Genomic DNA, 21,271 nt, shown 5'->3' with positions numbered 1-21,271 from the left:
CTGCTTATGGATGGTGCTGACAGTAATCAAGATGGGAGCATTTTGTTAGCTGTGAGGATTGTGAATTCAGTTTAGTGTTGTGTTGAAGCTTTGGGACTTAGAAGACTAAACTGTGAGTATAACTTACGTATCATTGACATGAGAGTTGTTAAAAGTAATTATAGAAAAAAAATGAAAAAAAAGGAAGAAAAAAGTAATTATGGAATGGCATAAGGTCTGGAACTGGGTTCCTAAAGTTCATGTAATTTCACCATTTAATGGCAAGATAGAGAAGGAAAGTTTAGTATTTTCTACATATTTTTATATATTAAACTGATGACTTAAACACTTATATCTTAAGTATCACATGGGTTATTAATTTTACAGATAAAGGACATTTATTCCCCTATCATCTTATGTAAGACATAGGGAAGTAAATCAGTAATTTCATGTAGGGTCGGGGCTTATGAGTGCTTTGAACAGGGCAAGATTGTACTAGAGTTTTAGGGGAGGAAGAGGAATCTTAACTATCATTAGGTTTTTACTAAGTCTAAATAATCAAAAGATAGTAAGACAGATTGATAAAAGTATAGTAAAGACCTGGAGGGAGGATAGTTTGAGGTAAAGGGACATACAGAAAGAGTATAATAAGCTTTAGAAACAAAATCCAATAAAAAGGGACAGAGTGGGTATAACAGACCATGGAAGGCAGTGAAACTTAGATTGAGATTTGAGAGGTAGGTAGGTAAGTAAAAAATTTCAAAAGAATACACTTTCATAAATTCTCAAAGTAGAAGTGCAATCACAGAAAGTATTTTTTTGTAGCTTTAACATGAAAATCAAATTTGAAAGCTTGAAAACAGACTAAATCAAAGATAATTAAGTCCAATAAAGTAGAACTATATTGTCTTAAAAGGTGCAGATATTTTTAATAAAGATTTCCAGGCAGCACCTAAATGTGTTTTGCAAGGACACTTTAAAACAATACCATAATTAAGTTAATAATAAGTAATGAGCTTTATTAGAGTAAAATTTCCAAAAGAAAATATGATCAATTTAAACAAAATCATGAGAATAGTTACATACAAGTTGAGAACTGGAAGATACTCTAAATATGCTACTCTTTCTCTTTAGAGTTTTATTTATTTTTGGAGGGCCTCCCTACGTGCTCTGGGCAAGCAGGCCTGAAGGTTCAATTCTTTGGTTAGTGGTATGTAGGCCGTGAGGCCTACACCCAGCAGTGTTTGGGAGATGAGATAGGGTGCCAGGGTATTAACCTGGGTCACTGACTGCAGAGCTATGACTGTGTTCTTAGTTTCATTTTAAGTAAATAATTTTATGAAAAATTTAAGTTTAAATACAATTGAAAATTTTTATATTTTGCGAACCTTTTTCTAGCTTTCTTTCCCCTTTAAAAAGTTAAAAAAAGTTTAGTTTTGAGTGAAGTAGGTGAAATTATTAGGGAACAACAGCCTGTGGTTAAATTAGTTTGGGAAATGTGATGTATCTTAAGCAAAACTCAATAGAATTACCTCAGGATTGTTTATATTTAACATTGTTGTGTTTTGTAAATCTTCATACTGATGGTGGTAGTTGTATATTTATATTAGAAACTCTTCCATGTATTACTAAGTTCTGCCTATATTTTCTGACCATCTATTGAATGCCAGACTCTTTTGTTTTAAATTATCAAAATTTGACACAATGGCCCGAGTTGTCTACATAGCTATTCTTCATTAACTTAGTTAAGAAGGACATCTAGTTACCTTAAATAAGTAATCACTCATGATCTTATGCCATTAGAGTCATTAGAGTGAAGCAGATAATGCAACATGAAATGAAGTAATTTAACTGCTTACTTTCCCCCAAATTAATCTTAAAAGTAAAGCTACTGTCAGTAAAAAATAATAGTTTCTTTATATGAACTTTGGTCTTTGTAATTGGCACTAAAAATTAAATCAGAAATATAAAATATCTAAATAATAAATTCATATTCTTTGTGGAAATAGGTTTTAAAATTTTTTGGTGGGACTTTTATTTCTGACTTAGTATTACAGATTCTGTCTGACTTAGTATGACAGATCTTGTCTGTTGCTGCATTCATTCAGTGACATCATGTGTCATGTCTTTTCTGGAAAACTCTATAATCAGGGAAAAGAGAATGAAAATAGTACATTTTATTTGCTCCAGTTTTCTTCAGAATACTGTTTAGATAATATTTACTAAAGAACTTCAGGATGGATTTTTAAAAAGCAGAACTTTTTTGGTTTGGTTTTAGAGTCCAGCATAATTAAGCAATACTTTTACAATTCCTCCCAAAGTCTTCAAACTTTATGTTGTAAATAGTCAAAATTTGTTTTTGGATTAGAGAGATAGTTACAGTAGATAGGACCTTACACACAGCTCACCCAGGTTCATTCTGTGGCATGCATATAGCATCCCATCCTGTCTCCTCATCTCCCACCCAGCATTCCAGGAGTGCTCCCTTGAGTACAGAGCTAGGAGGAAGCTGCTGGTGTGGCCCCAACCCCTGCCTCTCCTGAGCCCTTCCCCATAATATTCTTTTAATTAGCAGTTGAAATTTAGCATTTCTCTTAAGATTTTGGTAAATTACAAGATCAGCAAAGATGTTATATATATGTTTTAAAATTCTGTAACGATAACACGAGTTCCAAGCTTTGATTCTTAAAAATTTTAGAAGCATTTAAATATATATTTGACATATAACGTGATATCATTTGATATATAACTTTCACTATCGCTGTATCATTGTCATCCCATTGTTTATCGATTTGCTCGAGCGGGCACCAGTAACGTCTCCATTGTGAGACTTGTTACTGTTTTTGGCATATCGAATACTCCATGGGTACTTTCCAGACTCTGCCGTGTGGGCAGGATACTCTCGGTAGTATGCCAGGCTCTCCCACAGGGGCAGAGGAATCGAATCCGGGTTGGCCACATGCAAGGCAAATGCCCTTGCCTTGCACAGCCGACCCAGGTTTGATTGCCAGCATCCCTTATGGTGCCCCGAGCACCACCAGGAGTAATTCCTGAGTGCATGAGCCAGGAGTAACTCCTGTGCATCGCCAGGTGTGACCCAAAAAGCAAAAAACAAACAAAACTTCATATCAAAATTAAATATTTGATTGGGGAAGCTTTTATTTTTATTTGGGGATGGTGCAATATACTTTATTGATGGTACATGACAAGATAGGACTTCTAAGTATGGCCTCCTTCTTCAGGGGTTTTAGGAAGGAAACTACTGGGTCATGAGATTTTCAGCGTGTTGAAAAGAGTTGGGGAAGGATTCCTCAGTTGCTGGGGCCCTCGTCTTTTATGGTGCTGGTGATCCTGGGGGCATATACACCTTGGAGGACATGTGAATCATCAGGTTCATGATCCTCTTGCTGTAGGGAAACTCACTGTCATACCTAGATATGAGCTTGACATAGTGGTTTTGCCAGCCCTAGCATTGAAGGTGGAGGAGTGGGTGTTACTGTTAAAAGTTACAGGAAACAATGTGGTGCTCATTGTAGCCCAGGATACCATTGAGGGACACATGTGATGCCTGTTTAACCATCTTCATGCTATATTTGATAGCTTTTTCCATTCCACAGATCAGACCCATGACTGGCATATTGAGTGTAGGGAAGTGAGAGTCCATGCTTGCCAGCTTCCTGCTCAGCTCCAGACCTTACCCACAACTTTGGCACTGCCAGTGGCAAAGGGATATGTTCTGCATCACCCTTGGCCTTCGTGCCAGTTTCCATGGTCTTCTGGGTAACAGTGATGATGTGGACTGCGGTCATGATCCTATTTATGATGCCAGAATTATGGATGACCTTGGCTATGGAGGTTGAGCAGTTGGTGGTGCATGTCATTAACAGTTTGGAGGGAGTTGTGCTTCTTGTAGTTCATGCCTATCACAAACCTGGGGGCATTGGCAGAAGGGACAGAGCTAACGATCCTTTTGGCTCCACCCTTCAAGTGAGCCCCAGCTTTCTCCATTGTAGTGAGGACACCAGTGGACTGTGTCATTTATCACCAGTATCATCCCTTTGCTTTTGGCAGAATCTTGCTCCTTGTAGACAGACTTCTTCTTGACCTTGACTGAGTGAACTTGGTGTGGATGAACTTAAACTGGAACATGTAGAGTGTGTAGTTGAAGTCAACAGATGGGTAGTTGATGGCCATAGTTTCCATTTTGCCAACTTAATGGTGTTTCTGGTAACCAGGAGCCCTATATAGGAAAATTCCTTCACTCTGACCTTCATATTGTGTCTCAAGGGTGTGGTTGGTGCTGTGTAAGAGTCTACTAAAATGTTTTTCAAGGTTTTTTTGTTTTTGTTTTTGTTTTTAATTTTCCCCCTTGTTGAGAGTACTTAGTTGGTAGGGCTATAGAGAGAACTTAGAGGCTTATATACAGCCAACCCTGGTTCAATTCTGGTGCCACATATTGTCCCTGAGCACCACCAGGGTCACTCCTGAGCACAGACCTGGGAGTAGCCTCTGAGCCCTGAGAGTTTATGGCTCTAAACCCTCTGAACTCTCCCATCAGAAAAATAAAACAAGTAGTAGACAGGAGGAAACAACTGCTTGTGTTTATGCGCAGGCACATAATGTATGCAATATTTTTTATTCTGTTTCATTGTTTAAAGATAATCTAATCTGGTCACATGCTAATTAAATTGGTTGTGACTGACTTAAAAAATGGTCCATGTATTAGTATTTCTACCAAGTTTTATTTCATGACCCTAATATTGCAGGATGCCCTATAGGTAGCAGTTAATCAAAAATTTACACATGTATTCTATATCACAAGTTAAATTGAATATGCATATGTTCATATTTTACTTGGCTTGCCATATCCTTAACATACAAAAAAAGGCAGATTGGTTAATGCCAGTGCAGCACAACTTTGGTAGGAGTTCCTTTTCTCTTAAAGCTGAGGCCTGGAAGATAGCTCAAAGGAATAGAGCCTGTACTTTGCATGGTGTAAAGTACCTAGTTCAGTCCCCAGTACCATATGCCCACCCCTACTCTCAGACCTGCACCACTGGTTGTAGCCTGCTCCCGGCAGTACCACAGAATTAAATTGTCTGCACACACAACTGGGCCAAGTATTGACATGTATGTGCCTTGGCGCTACTGGGAAAATACCACTCAAAATATATACATACATTATCTTATATATATTGCTTAACTAGAATATATATATATTATACATATATACATATATGTCGCTTGACTAGGAGTATGGCTCTGAAATGGAGTGTGTGTGTGTGTGTGTGGTGTGTGTGTGTGTGTGTGTGTGTGTGTGTGTGTGTGTGTGTGTGTGTGTAACTCTGGGTATTAATCTGGCATCAGATGAAACATTGCAAAGAAAACATACTACATGACATTTTCAACTTAAAAAATTGGTGTCATATCTGGCTGTGTTCAGGGGTCACTCCTAGCTCAGTGTTGTTTGTTTGGTTTTTGTTTTGTTTTTTGGCTGGATGGGTGACACTCCTGGGTGCTAGGGAGACTTTAAGCTGTTTCACAAATACACTGTGATCTTGAAATCTTCCCATACAACATTATATCACTGCTTACGGGGAACTACACAACATATACCAAATAATCAAATAAAATCTTACCCTAGTCATATAACTTAGTTATGTTGCACTCTGAATAATAAGTCTAAAAGCTAATCACTATTCAAACTGAAGTCTCATTTGTATTTACATGTAATTTCCACCTCATCCAGGACTAAGACTCGGCTTACCTGGATCAGTGGTCCTCAGCCCACTATGGTATCTATGGACTGTTGTCAGTTTGTAGGTGTAGAAAGGATGAAAACTACTGCTCTGCCGCTTTGGTTATACTGTCATTAAGCAGTACAGGTGCTGGTCCTCATATGTGAAAGGGGTCTTTCGTGTACAGTGAGAGAGAGACAGACAGAGAGAGAGACAGACAGACAGAGAGAGAGAGAGAGAGAGAGAGACAGACAGACAGACAGACAGAGACAGACAGACAGAGACAGACAGAGAGAGAGAGAAAAGTGTTTTGAGTGGGGATGTGGGGGATGGGAGGTGTGTTTGTTACCTTATTTTTATTTCTTTTGTATTTTGGGGCCACACCCACTGGTACTCAGGAAGCTCCTGGCAGGATGGGGGGGGGGGGGGTAGGGGGTGGGAGGAATGGAGGGGAGGGCGGGCATACAGGGTGCTGGAGAGTGAAACCGGGTTGACTGAAACTGGGTTGGCTGCAGTGCAGGCCACATAGCCATTATATTATTGCTCCAGTCTGTTACCTTAAAAGAGGTAGATTTTTAAGGCCTGATGAGTGATTATATTTTCCTGAAAAGGGGGCAGTAGGCCACATAATTTTGGGAAGTACTGCTTTAGATACTCATAATGCTGAGAATCATAATTTGATTAAATTTTATTGGAGATTGTTACACTCTGAGGGTCTTGGGAGATGACTTCAATGATAAAGCACATTCAGGGCCCTGAGTTTGCACATATTAGGGGCCATGCAGGTAGTCTCAGGGATTTAACTCAGATCTCTTCTGTGTAAAGCCTACTTCTTAGCTGTTTGAGCTGTTTTCCCAGCTCTTGTATTCTTAGTATTTTTCCTTGGTAGATTAAAATGATGTTTGGGGTAACTATTTCATTGTTTGAATGAAGTAATTTCACAGAATGAAAGGCAAATCATTCAGGAACTGATTAGTGAAACAAAATACTATTTTTTAAAAAATGCTTTATGTACTAATATGGAATTATGTCACTTGAGCAAATATTTTCTTTTTTCCACCCCCACAAAATAGGTGAAGTATTACAGACATTTAGCACCTGATCATTTGCTGCAAATATGTCATCGATTAGGACCGCTTCTGGAACAAGAAATTCCCCAGAGTGTTCCTGGAGTACAAACTTTGTTAGGAGCTGGAAGGCAGTCCCTGCTTCGCACAAATAAAAGTATGAAAACTTCTTAATGGAATGTAGACTTCTTTCACACTTTTTGTATGTCCTATCTTTGTGTTCATAAAAATACTTTTGCTTCATAGGTTGCAAGCATGTTGTGTGGAAAGGATCTGCTCTTGCTGCATTACATTGTGGAAGGCCACCTGAGTCACCAATTAACTATGGTAGCCCACCTAGCATTGGTGAGTTGTTTGAATTCATTACCATGTTGTTAATCTTTCTCAAAGAGCTTCAGAAAATACAAATGGTTTTTAGTTGCATGAAATAACAAAAAATAATTCGTATTGTGCACACTATCATTTGAGTAGAGAAACCTCAAAATTTCATTTTATGCATTTGCCTTTTTGCCCAGTTAAAATTTTTATTTTATTTTTTGTGTTTTAGGCATACTTGGCAATGCTCAAAGGTTAATACTAACTCTGCATTCAGGAGCCATTTTGGGCAGTGCTCAGTGAACCATGAGGGATGCTGGGGGTTGAACCCAGGTTGGCTGCATGCAAAGCAAGCACTTTAACCCCCTGTACTATTTATCATTCAAGTCCACCCCCCTCAATTTTTATTTTTCAAATTTTATTTGAGGCACCTTGATCTATAGTAAATTTAATTATGGGATTTCATGTATACAGCATTCCAACACTACAGACTCAGATTTTTTTGGTTAATCCTAATAGTAAAGAAGTCATTATATATAATTCTGGATTATATGTATTATACGTAATGCAGGTTAATTAGTTGTTGGTAGGTTGGTTGATTCTAGTGCAACTATTAAAATGTGTATTAATTACAGTGATGGGAAACAAAGATACTTGGTTAAATATTTTTAAAGCTTTGTGAATTTTACTGCCTTTAAAATTTATTTTTTCTTGCCCCACCTTGACTTTAAAATTTTAAAGAAGGAAAATTGATGTTAGTAGATCTTACTCTTGAAATGCCTTCCAGACTTATTCTTTACCTATACTGCCACCAGACCATCTACCTAAATCCTTATAACATTACCCAAACTAGTTTTCTAGTGTAAGATTTATTACTTGATTTCTTTAATCTAATGTTTTTACTGGAATTGCAAACTTTGTCATTTTTTAGAAGTATGTTTTCTTTGGGATTATAATTTAACATATGCTGTGTACTTCTACCTTTATCTTTATTATAATCTCTTTTTATATTACGAGTTTTTGGGTATTTTATACCTTTTTTGTGTGTATCTCTTACGTATTCTGGATTATCTTGACCTATTTTCCTAAGTAATCTTTAGTTATATTTGTGTGATGTGCCCACACAAATATCACCCATACAAAATCACTATGAATTGCATGTGGGGAGGGGGTGTGCATGGCAGGGTAACTAAGGACCTATTCTGAATAATACTTTATCCTCTGGTGTTGCTCAGGTTTGGGCCAGCAGTCTCTGCTGTGTGCTGCTTGGCCTGGATTTGGTGGTCATTCAGGTCTTGGGTTCTAACGGGGACCTCACACATGTGTGACCTGTAGTCCATCCTTTTAAACTTTTACCAACCCTCTTTTTTTCTTTTAATTTATAGTTATTCTGGTCCAGTGATTTCTCTATAATTTTGCTATAATGAATTATTATTAAAAATGGGTTAAGACACTTGAGGATATTTAATCTTAGACAGTTGTGCTAGAGGATAGCAGTTTTCATGAAAGAAGGGTAGATAAACAATTATCTTTCCTGTAGAGGGTAAAATGAAGGTTTTTTTTTTTTGAAAAACCATAGATTCATATAATAAGCAGATAATAAGCATATAATCCATATGATAGGCAGTCATGAAGCCAGATTAAATTCATTCTATTCTAAATTTTATTCTCAATAAGGTAAACCTTGAAGTAGCAACATTTGTTTACTCAAATTTAGTAGCAGCGAGTTTTTGGAAAAAGATGCTTAATAAAAGTTAACTAGAATTCTTATTGTTGATGGTCAGACTAGTAAATATTGCTGACACATGCATATATAGTATTGGTAGTAAATACCACAAAAATTACTTGTATTTTGTGTCATAGCAGAGAAGTATAGGATACATTCAGATAACAGGAAGAGGAGTGAATTAATGGAAGAGTCAGTTTTTGCATGTGGATGATCTGTTTAATCCCTAGCACCACAAAAAACAAAAACAAAAATAAGCAAAATCTTTTTATTCAGTTCACAGTAAACAATTGTATCTTTACAAAGACTTGTTTCATTTTAGGGCTTAAGATAAATATTTCTTTCCCTTTGACTTATATTATCTGGAAAAAATACTACTTTTTACTTTAAAACAGTTCTAGAATACCAGATTTGCTTGTTATTTTAAAATTTGCACTTCTTAATATTACTGAAAGAAGGTGGAATAATTCAAATTAACCTACTATTAATATTACTATTTTTATTATATAATCACTATATAACTATTATAGTTCTTAGTGTCATTAGTTCGGTATGTAACAATTCTTAATGTATTACCATTGCTGTAAAATTGTGAATTGGATATGGTAATGAGAAAAAGGTTTCTTCAAGCTTTTGGCCTTTATATTGATAAATGAATCATTTCATATAATCCCAGAGTCTGAATCATAAGATTCAGATTTTTTTTCTTTTAAATTTTGTCTTAATAGCTGCTGGGTGAAACACAACAATTTTTACATATTTTCTTCTAAGCAAACTTTTTTGGATCATTTTTAGCAGATTATTCATAACAAGCAATACAAAATAAATTACTTTGGTACTGCCCTTATTAAAATTCCAACTGACTTCTTGAAGAAACTGACAAGTGTTTTGGTTTGTGTTTGTTCTGGAGCCACAGCCTGCAGTGCTCAGGAAGTATGGTGCAAGGGATTCAAACTGGGCAGACACTTCAACTCCTATATCATCTCTCACCTAGAAATGGATGAACTGATACTAAGACTCAGATGGAAATTCAAGTGACACAGAATAGCCCAAAACAATTTAATATACAATAAAATTGGAAGACTCACGCTTCCTAAGTGTAAAGCTTGTTACATCACTGCAGTAACCCAGACAGTATGACACTGGCATTAAGAACAGACATCTTGATCAATGGAACAGGACTGAGAGCCCGTTAACAAACTCATATTTATGGTCAACTCATCTTTGACATGAGTTATAGGACAACTTAATGGAAAACTAATAGTTTTTTAAATATATGGTACTGAGCTAACTGGATATGCACATGCAAAAGAAAGAATTTGAACTCCCTGCCTCACAACATATATACATTTATCTCAAAATGAATCAAATGACTGAGGAGATGGCTCGCTCGGTACTAGACTGCATGTTTGCCTAGGGTTTGACCTCCGGTACTTAAAAAAAATAAATAAATAAAAGACCTCCAAGACCTACATGTAAGAGCTACAATGGTAAAACTCTTAAGAAAAAAGGATCTGAATACTCTCCAAAAAATCTGATAATAGCTGGAAAGCTCATAAAAAGACACTTAACATCAATAACCATCAGGGAAATGCAAATCAAAACCCGTGACAAAATACCGCTTCACATTATGAAGGTTAGAATTAAAATATCAGAAAATAATAAATTTTGCCAAGAATGTTGCTAAATTGGCACCCTCATACACTATGGATATAAAATGCTACAGCCACTTTGGGAACCAGTCCGGTAGTTACCCAAAAGGTTAAAATAAACACACAGATCACGTGGGTGAGGCCCCAGGTTAATCTCCAGCCCTAAAAAATGAGAGGAAATGGCTAAGAGTTACCAAATAAATGATGAAGCAAACTCAATAGCAAGTATATAGCACGAAAAATGAAGAGTTCTGCCTATGAAAAAATTTTCAGGTTATGTAGTGGGAGAGAGTACAGGTGGTAAAGTGCATGCCTTGCATGCAACTAACCCAGCCCCAATTTGATCCCCATCACCACATATTCTTCCCCAAGCACCAGGAGTGACTCCTAAGCACAATTGGGTATGGCCCAAAAAACAAAACATTAAAACAACCTTGCCCATAAATGTTCACAGAACCAGTATTTATAGAAACTAAGAAATGTGAACCATGCAAAAGTTCTATTACTTAATGAATAATGAAACAAAATATGGCCTATCCATAATGGAATATAAAGAAGAGGACTGCTGCATGCCAGATATGCATAAACCTTGAAACTTCTTTTAATATGCTAAGTAAAGTCAATAACAGAAGTAGACTTATTACACTATTCCACTTATATAAATGCACAATCAAATCTATAGTTTTCTGTAGCGTAATAAATGCCAGACTTTGTTCATATATCACCACATAGTCCCACTGATTTTTTTTCTTCTTCCAAGACCCAGTCCAGAATAACATACTACACTTCGCATTTTTTATTTATTGGCAGGGGCAAGGGGATGGATTGCTAGTTTAGAAGTAGGGATAGGCACAGGGCAAATGGTCGGATAGGGATATTACTCACATTTTTAATTGAAAATGTTGCTATCATTTAAGATTTGGGTGCTGGTAATTTGGATTCTGCCCTCTTAGATTCTTTTCAAACTACTTGCTAATTTTTGGACTATATTTTAGTAACTTATGTCGATTACAAATTTAATGTCTGTAGTAAGACATTATGTTTTGATTCAAACTTGTTACTACAAGCCCAGAGAAATAATTCTTAAAAATGTATCTATTTTGTGTCTGTTACACTTACTCTCATTGTCTCTTGAAACTATTTCTCATTACTATTGCCCTGGCCATATTTCAAGCCTTGTACTTCTTGCCTATACCATTTATCAAGTAAAATTTGAGTCCCTTTACTGTGTCTGGAACAGGCTAGGATATGGAGTTGCTGGTTAAACAAGAACACGGGATGTGCTTTCCTGGAACTTAAAGGCCACCTGATTCCTGCCAGAAGTCTTCCTCTATTAGTGGATTTAGTTCAAAACCACGGTTTCTTAATCTTGTCAGCGTTTATATCTTGGGCCAGATAATTCTTTGTTTTAGATGGGATTTGTCCTATGCATTATATAGGATGGTTTATACACATTCATGCCTGTTCCCAGTAAATGCTAATAGTAATTCCTCCTTACTTTCCCATCAGTAAATGACAACCAAAAATGTTTCTAGCCATTCCCAAGTGTCCCTGGTGCAAAATTGAGAATAGCTGCTTCTAATCTTTGTAAAATATGAATGTGATCATGTCATATCTTACCTCTCCAGTAACTTTGAGAATTCTCAGTGTTAGAATATAGCTCATAAAAATTATCTTTTCCTACTTTTCCCTTCTTGTCTCATCTGTTTCCTTGTACTCTAGTTGAGTATAATTCCTTTTTAGTTTTTACAAAAATTAGCCACTAGTGTCTCTGTTTTGTGTCCATTGCATAAATATCTATATTCATCCTTTAAAACAGAGGCCGTAAACTTAGCTGCCTCTTCGGAGAGAAAAACAACGGAACACTCAGTGCTTCCTCTTCCTCTCTTCCCAGAAATCTACTTTCTTTGAGTGAACCAACACAACTTCTGTCTACACTCCATTCTCCAACTGCCCCCCTGCTGACTCATTTCAGTGTTCCCGTACCCCCAGGAATGGTATTGCCTACAATGTAAAACCCAAGTAACACTGGGCAGAATTATACTTTGAGCTTTTTACGGAAAATATGTTCATGTACTTTGGTTTTTCCTGAAGAATTGTTAGCTCCTGAAGGATAGAAACTACATTTTATTCTTTGAAGATCAGCTCCTATGTAAGGCTCTAATTCTAAGTATCAGTAAATATTAAATGAAAAGGCAGTAGATTATTGATAAAATTATAAACTGAAACAAACTTTAGAATGAAATGATACCTACGTTTTCAGTTAGTGCTGTTTTTTGTTTCTTTAATTTGGTTTTCCCTGTTTCTACAACTCCGTTAATTCTTGTTTTGACTTTTAAGAACAGGTGATCCAGAGATTTAGTATCTGAGTTAAGCTGCTTGCCTTGCATCTAGCTGACCCATTTTGATCCCCATCTTTTCCTGATCCCTGGAGCACAGAGCTGGGAATAGCCCCTGAACACCACCATGTGTGTCCCAAATCATAGGCCCCAGGCCCCAGCCTCAGCCCACCCCAAATTAAAAAAAAAAAGGGAAAAGGTACTTATGAGTGAATGACTCCAAAGGTGTGTTTGTATTTCTTCTACCCTACCCCACATCAAGTCAACCCCTGGAGGAAGTAAAGCTGATGTATGCCAAAGTATGAAATAGATGTTATGTGTGTAGTTTTTCCTTCTGCTTAGGTGTTTTAAATTATAAATGACATTAAAGATAGCGGAAACTGACAGTTTCCTTGGTCTAGTTTAGATTGTTGCTCTTGTATATGTGTTTCATTTTCTTTTGTCAATATTAGATGAACTTTGGTTTCAGGATTTAAGTGTGATGAGAGAAGTACACTCTTCTCCCTTTTGTGATGTGTCTGGCAAGCAGTTCCAATAGCAGTTAGAAAGCACTGGTTTTTATTCATTTCTCTATGTAATTTGGATCATCTGTATTTCCAGATTGATTATTGGATTTTATGTTGATTTTATATGTATGTATTTTAAGTGAGGCAAGTAAACTGTTTCTACATAAAGTCTGACTTATTTTGAGTTTGGATTTAAATCTTGAGCATTTTCCTAAACATACTAACTGGGAAGTTCATAATCAGCTGAATAGATCCTTAATGTAAACAGAGCAGCAATTTAATCTTTAAGAAAGAAGAATGCAGGAGACATGATCCCAAAGAAGTAAACACTCAAATGGTTTTTTTGAGGGAGAAGAGACATGTTGTATTTAGGCCATACCCAGTGTTACCCAGGGTTTAATCCTGGCTCTCTGTTCAGAGATTACGTCTGGTAGTGCTCAGAGGGTAGTATGTGGTATTGAGGATTGAATTGGGGTTGGCTACATGTAAGGCAAGCATCTTAATCCTTGTGCCATCTCATAGAATCTAGACTCAAAAGTCCTAAAAAAAAAGCAAAAAACAAAATTGTTCAGTAAGATTTACTTTTATAGCATATGTGGATTTGATTAAGGGCAATTTAGATGCTAATGTATAATGTCTTCGAGTTTACAACACATTTTAAAGAGGAAACTAAAAATTAGTAGAGGTAGTAATTTGCTTGGGTCGGCCACAAGAGCTACTACAGTAATTTACTTAGTTATTTACCTGATTATTTTGTTTTTGATCTTAAGCACTTTGTATCACATAATAACTTTTTTTTGCCTTTGCTGCAATTACTTATGCCCTAGTCTTCTACCACCTGTACCATTTATTTGATTTGAGTATAGGAGTCTTTGAATTTGAAGTTTCTGTGTCTTGTCAGATAAGTATTTAAATTGAATGAGAGCATTAAATGATTTGAGGAAGTTTTAGGAGTCCAGTGGCAAACTGATAATTGTTTCCTAAAATGAAATCTTGTCTTTTGGGTCCAGAATTTCTTTTGAAATATTAACTTTTGCTTCAGTTTAATTTCTTATATATTTTTCACTATGATAAAGAGATAAAACTGCAATTATTTTATAGTTTATTATTCCTTTTTTCATTAAAAACCCTTCATCTTAATATTTAAAATATGTAATGCCTGACATAAGTAAGAAAGGACTCTGTAGTCTGAGTCCTAACTTCTCATTATCTTTTGTTTTACATTTTACCCTCTGCCCTGTGTACTAATAGTTAGTATGCTACATGTTCGTGTTTGGATGTTTTGTCTTCCTAGCCTCAGACCAGCACACATGCCCTTCCTTCATCTCTCCAACCTTCTCTGGCTATTGATTTTTCAGGTCTTAGTTTAAATGTTAGCTTTTCAAAGACACTAATCTGACATCATGATAACCCACCCCCTTACATTTAGGATTCTTTGCTACATATTTCAAGATTTTCTGTACTTCACTGTTGTCTTTGTTATCATGTCTTCCCTGATAGACTGTATTTTTTCTTAATGTAAGAAATATCTATGTCTTTGCTTTTTTTCTTTTTTTTAAATGTTTAAATTTATTTCTTTTTTATTGAATCACCATGAAAACAATTAGAAAGCTTTCAGGATTAAATCTCAGTCATACAGTGATCAAACACCCATCCCTTCACCAGTGCACATGTTCCACCACCAAGAACCCCAGTATACCCCCACACCCACACTCTCCACCCTGTCTGTGTAGCAGATGATTTCTCTCTTTACTTTGATTACACTCAATTTTCGACAGAAAACCCACTATTATTATTTGGAATTTCCCCAACAGTCAGACCTGCCGAAAAGGCATCATTAGATCATTTGCTTTCTATTGCTGATAATGAAGAGCATATGATGTCGCATGGCCGCAAAAGCGGCCACATGGTTTTGGGATTCTGGTATTTTAGTAATTAAGTCCAGAGGCATTTCTGCCAGCAGCCACTGCGTTCCGAGATTGGTTTGTATGCCTCTGGAATCATGGCTGTTTGGAGTGGAGGAGCTGTTTGTGGGCGGCCGCTCGGGGTCTCATTTGGGTGGGGAGCAGGGCCGGTTTTGCCCCCCCTCATCGCAAGATTTCCCGCACACTCCATCACTGCAAGCTTCTACCTGTCTCTGAAAAGTCCACCTGTCTTTGAAAGGTGAGAGTCACCATGCTGCCGCAAGGGGGAAAAGGCTGAGGGACAAAAACTCTTCCCCTCTAGGGGCTGTACGGGGCCTTAGCTTAGTTCACAGCCCAGGAGTATATCTGCTAGCAGCGTCTGCATTCCAAGATTGGTTTGTGTGCCTCTGGGATCATGGCCACTCAGGGATGGAGGAGCCATTCCTGAGCAGTTTTTTGTATATCGGGAAAGGAGAAATAGTCCCGGTCCCCACATACCAGAGCCATGTTAGTAGAAGCTCAGTGTCGAAGGGATTCCATCTGGAGAAGGCGGGGAGACCGCACCTTCTCTCTCTGGGGCATCCCTGTGTTGTCGTCCTGGTCTGGGGTCCAGAGCATTCTCCAGCTTGTGGTGCCCACCGGCCAGGATTCTTCACTGCTGAGTCACTTTTCTTCTTTTCTGTACATCTCTTACCCCATATTTGGCGCATGCAGGTTTTCTGCTAATGAAGTCCACTCAAAATAATTTCTTCTAAGAAAATTTCTCTTAAATTACTAAGAAAATTTTAATACTTTAGGCTCAAAATGGGCTGGAGCGATAGCGCAGCAGGTAGGGCATTTGCCTTGCATATGGCTGACCCGGATTTGATTCTTCCCCCCCTCTTGGAGAGCCCAGCAAGCTACTGAGAGTATCCCGCCCGCATGGCAGAGCCTGGCACACTACCCATGGTGTATTTGATATGTCAAAAATAGTAACAAGTCTCACAATAGAGATGTTACTGGTGCCCACTCGAGCAAATTGATGAGCAATGGGATGATAGTGACAGTGACAGGCTCAAAATAATATATCACTCTCTCTTCTGTTTGAAATAGCATCAACTAGGAAAGAGGAAGCATAATACAATGTAGTAATTGTGTAATTCTTATAAATTATAATGCTATTGTCTCTTTTATTGTCTCTTATTACATCCTTGGTTCATGAAACTTTTGCTTAAGTCTTAGGAATCAGCATTATTTTCAGTATTTGATTTAATTTATTTGAGTTCATTATCAGACTTATTTTTGTGGTGTAAAACTTTAAAAACAGTATCTTTCAACACGAGGTACAAACAAACATCAGATGTAAATATGTAGAGATTTGGAGATTAGTTACTGTTCACCCTAATCTGTTGAAAAGAGTGATGGGCTCATGGAAGTTGTGATTGCAGTGATTGTTTCCATTTGCTCTTCTATTATCTCTTGCTCTCTACCCCCTCCTTTTTTCTGTGGATGTAAAATATTTGATTACAAGATTATCTTTGAAAGTTACAAACCTGTTGAGATTTAAAAATTGGAACTTTATTGTTACAGTGACTTATTTTGTTCAGTAGCTAATTACTGGTGCAGGGTAATATGGAGACTAGATGGTATTATAGAAATTAACCAACCTGTGTTAAATCATTTCTCAAATTATATCTGGCCCTCAAGTTACACATCTTTGGTTGTCATATTCTACTAATAGCAGTAAACTCAGAATTGGGGTAGCTTTTTAATTGTCTCTTAAGGGAATTAAATGTTAAAATTTCCTCTTTATACAATCCTGTTAAAATTGGATATGAACTACACCTTTGGCCTTATTTCCTTTAAAATCTCTAAAAATAAGATTCATGAGAAAAACTGACAGCTCTTTATCTTTTTTGTATCATCAAAGCAGAGGTGACTTCTTTGTGTTATATCATTCAACCTAGTGTCCTATAGAGAGTGGTGTTTTTCTGTTTGTTTGTTTGTTTGTTTGTTTGTTTTTTCCTTTTGGGTCACCTGGCAATGCACAGGGGTTACTCCTGGCTCTGCACTCAGGAATTACTCTTGGTGGTGTTCAGGGGACAATCTGGATGCTGGGATTCGAGCCCTTGTTAGCTGCGTGCAAGGCAAATGCCCTACCTGCTGTGCTATTGCTCCAGCCCTGAGAGTGGTTATTTTCTGTGTATAGTGTATATATACTTTATTCGACAGTCCCAAATTTTTTTTATAATTAAATATATTTGAATTATGTGCAGTTTTAGTCCTTGGGCCTACTTTTCTTAATCTTTGTATTGAAAGTAATTTCTTCAGACAATTTATATTACTTTAATGTTAGCTTCTTGATAGACTGAGCTATACTTTAATTAAAATTTTAATCTGAGTGAACAATATATGCTCAGTGGAGAAAGCTTGGCAAAACAAGAAGATCTAAAATCGGTTTCACTGATTTATTTTCTCTGAACAACTTTGCAAATTCCCTTTAGTCATATTTCCTGACATTTGTCTATTTGAGCAGCAGTGTGTGTTAAGAATGCAATCTTTGGAATTAGACCATATTACGATTAGATTCTGGAAATAGTACTTTTTATTCTTAAGGTTTTTTCTTTCTTTTTTTTTGATAAGAAGCATCTCTCAGCTTGCTCTTCAAGCCCATGTTCTCCCTTGAGCATGTATGTCTCTGTTTCTTGGCACACTCTAAATAGGCCTGTGTTTTCTTTTGAACACATTATTTCTTTTCCTCTCCTTTCCCTCCCTTCCTGCTTCCCTTCCTTTCTCCTTCCCTCCCTTCCTACAGAGACTTGAGGAACAAGCTCCTCACATCTTTCTAAGCACATTTCATTCAATAAATACTACCTTGCTTAAAAAAAAAAGATGTCTTTCATTGGGAATGGTAGTGATACCCACTTTATAATGATGGTGAGGATTAAGTTAGATTTTATGTAAAGTGCCTTGAATAATGCCTAGAATGTAACAAAGTATTTAATAAGTACCTGCCATTATTTTCAAAACCTGCCATCTGTCATGATAGTGTTTTATTGCTTTTTTTTTGTACAGGACCTTTTGGTAAGAACCTCTCTAGCATCAACCGTGGTATTTTCTACTCTTTCCTCGTAGTCTTTTATTTATTTATTCAGTGTTTAATGCCTCACTTTTGTACATAGTTTTTCAAAGTGGATGATTGTAAAAAATAGAAAAGTGCACGCACGGGGAGGGTGTGATGTGTTGTGTGTTGTGTTGTTCAAGGGCTCTCCAGGTGGTGCTCTCTCTCGACGCTAACATTTGGTGCTCTCGAGCTGCTTTGTATGGACCGGATTGGGATGGCTCCTCATGCTCTGCTTCTGTGTGTGCCACTGTGCTCTCTATCTCTTCTCCTCTCTGGTCTCTTTTGACCTCTCTGTGTCTCTATCGTCTCTCCTCTGGTCTCTTCCGATCTCTCTCCAGAGCCCTTCTGCTTCAGTCTCTGGAGCCCTACTTGCTCTCACTTCTCACTCGCTTTTTGCTCTTCCTTTCCCCTGCTTCTGGCTCCGATGATTCTCTTTTGCTCTGTGCTCTGCTCCTGTGACTTCTCTCCTCTTGTGTCTTCTCTCTTCTTCTGTCTTGCCTCTGTGTCTTCTTTCTGCTTCTGTTTCTTCTCTTTGCGTCTATGTCTTCCCCCCACTTCTGTTAAGTCTTAGTTTATATAGCAATCACATAGGGTGGTGACACATAGGTGGGTTGAACATTAACAAATCAACAAATAGGGGTAAAACCACTCCTCCAGGAGATTAACAAAATCTCATCTAAGGAGATTACTCCAGATTACTAGGAAATTCGCTCAAGGGTGGGATCCAAACAAGGGTGTGTTGCTTTCTTCCTTCCTCAGCTAGTAATCCACTTAAATAGTTGTAGTAAATCTACTTCTAATATTTCTAGCAATGTCATTCTGTATGAGCACAGTAAGAGATATATCAGACTTAAAGTTTGGTTCTTCCTGAGGACATTCACTATATATTCCATACCACAGTCCTCAGGCCAGGTTAGTCTTCCTAACCCCAGCAGGGTCCTAGTCTTTTTATTACTTTTGGGTCATGACAGCATTTGTCTGTGACCATGTTCTCAACTTATAGCTGAGTATTGTGGCGCTTTGGCCTTGCCCATTTCGATGCCAGGGTAGCTCACAGCTTGCCCTCTGTCCATTCAGTTTCTCGTCGGAAAGCAGATGCCCAGGAGTAAATATTGTTGGAGTCAATCAGCTCCCAAGTTACAAAGCATAATATATTAACTGTCTTCCTGTGTCCAATAAAGAAAGGACATTGCTTTAAGGTAAACTAAGTTCCCTGCGGCAAGGCTGAAAGGACAAACCCAATGTTATCTTATAGGTGATACCTCCTACAAAGGGCCCTGAAACAACTCAGGGTGTTACTAGTAACCTTGGGTACAATTAGGGGCCCCTTTCTATTTGCTTATAGAAGGTACTAAGGGGACTGTGAGTAAATTTTTTTCCTGAAAATTAAGGGGACACTCAAATTCTTGTAGCTTTGAGTTAGTAAGTTTAAATTGGGAAGATCTCAGTATTAACAATGAAGATGAAATGTTTGTACTGAGATTCAGAATTCTTTTACCTTTTGAAAAATCTTTAAATTTTTTTCTATTGCTTGAGGTGAGGTACTGTGATTTACAGTATTGTTAATGATGTTTTATATGTATATTATTCCTGCACCACACCTATTACCAGTTTATCCACCGCCCTCCACCACAGTCCTTTTAATCACCCCCAGTTGCCCAAAACTCAGTTCTGTGGATCAGTTCTCCCATTGCGTTGCCTTTTTCCCCTTGTTACCTTGCTATGTATCTTTATGTCCCACCTATGAGAGATCATTCTATATCTCTGCTTCTAATTGACTTGAATCAGCATGGTGTCCTTTTGTTCCATCAGCAAATTGCATAATCTTTGTCCTTTGTAAGAGCTGCATGCATAGTAGAATTCACTCGCTTTGTTATTTTAACTTAGTTACTATCTTTGTGGTTATTTATTATAACTGAGAAGTACAGTAATAGTTTTACTAACAATGCCACTGGGGGTTTTCCAAATGTTTCCTGTATCCCAAGCCACAGAATAAAATTAGTCAAAATCTTGTAAAATGAATTTTACAAATATTCTTTTAAATAATCGGGTGAAATGCTTATGATGGTGATGATTCCTTACCAACACGTTTCTGAGTCAAGAAAGGTCCCAAGTTACACTGAAAGATCTTCTGAACTATATCTTATTTTTTTTTTCTTATGATTTTACTAGTGTCACAAAATTTGATTGTTTAGGTTTTGGTAAGTAAAACCCCATATGCTTTTCTAGCAGGTTTTTTTTTTTTATGAACTGGAAGATGTAGTTCATTCTAGTTGTTCAAAATTTAAAAATATATCTATAATTGCATAGGTTTCGCCCCCTTTTTTATGCGGTATCATGGGGGATACCTTATTTACATCAGAATAGACATTACCAACATTGCATAACATGTATGTTCTCAATATCTTTTTTTAAAGTATGAAATTCAAACTAAATATATGTTTTCTTCATCGAGTTTTTTTTAAGTACTTAATTTTCATCTTGGATAATTTACTGTAGTTGAACTTTGTGTTTTCTTGTCTGCTTTCCAAAGTAGCAGAGATAAATGATCTAAAATATTTCAGAAGGAGTTGATAGTTCTACTGTCTTGATTCTTGTTTTCTGGGTTTTTATGTATTTTTTAATGTAAAAATACAATTACAAGGTTTTCCCGTTGTCTCTTTTGGGTTTTGTTTTTTCTTTTGCATGTTTTTGATTCCTAGCTGGTGGTGCTCAGGGCTTTCTCCTGCTCTTTGTTCAGGGATCACTTCCCAGCCCTGGTTACAGATCAAATGAGGTGTATCCAGGATCAAATTGGGATTGGCTATGTGCAAGGCAAGCACTTTATCCCCGTACTATTTATCTGCCCCCCTGTCAGGTTACTCTTACTGTCAAAAATAAAATTGTAAAGTCTTTTCTGTCATCTATCCATTTTTCTCAATGAACTTGGTTGAAATACTATG

At 37.1% G+C, this 21,271-nt stretch overlaps 1 protein-coding gene across 4 annotated transcripts in view; it reads left to right on the top strand.

The window, feature by feature from the left end:
- The window catches only part of PHIP (pleckstrin homology domain interacting protein), a 142,635-nt gene that overhangs the window by 12,897 nt on the left and 108,467 nt on the right, over positions 1–21,271 (top strand). For all 4 annotated transcript variants that reach the window (XM_055134740.1, XM_055134742.1, XM_055134743.1 and 1 more), the window contains exons 5-6: positions 6,791–6,941; positions 7,031–7,129. In XM_055134740.1, the coding sequence (XP_054990715.1) occupies positions 6,791–6,941; positions 7,031–7,129 (250 nt within the window). The remainder of the gene's footprint in view (positions 1–6,790; positions 6,942–7,030; positions 7,130–21,271) is intronic.

This window comes from Sorex araneus, chromosome 4 (assembly GCF_027595985.1).
Source record: "Sorex araneus isolate mSorAra2 chromosome 4, mSorAra2.pri, whole genome shotgun sequence".
NCBI lineage: Eukaryota > Metazoa > Chordata > Mammalia > Eulipotyphla > Soricidae > Sorex > Sorex araneus.
The sequence above is the reverse complement of the archived record's forward strand: the minus strand, read 5'-3'. Positions and strand labels throughout refer to the sequence as shown.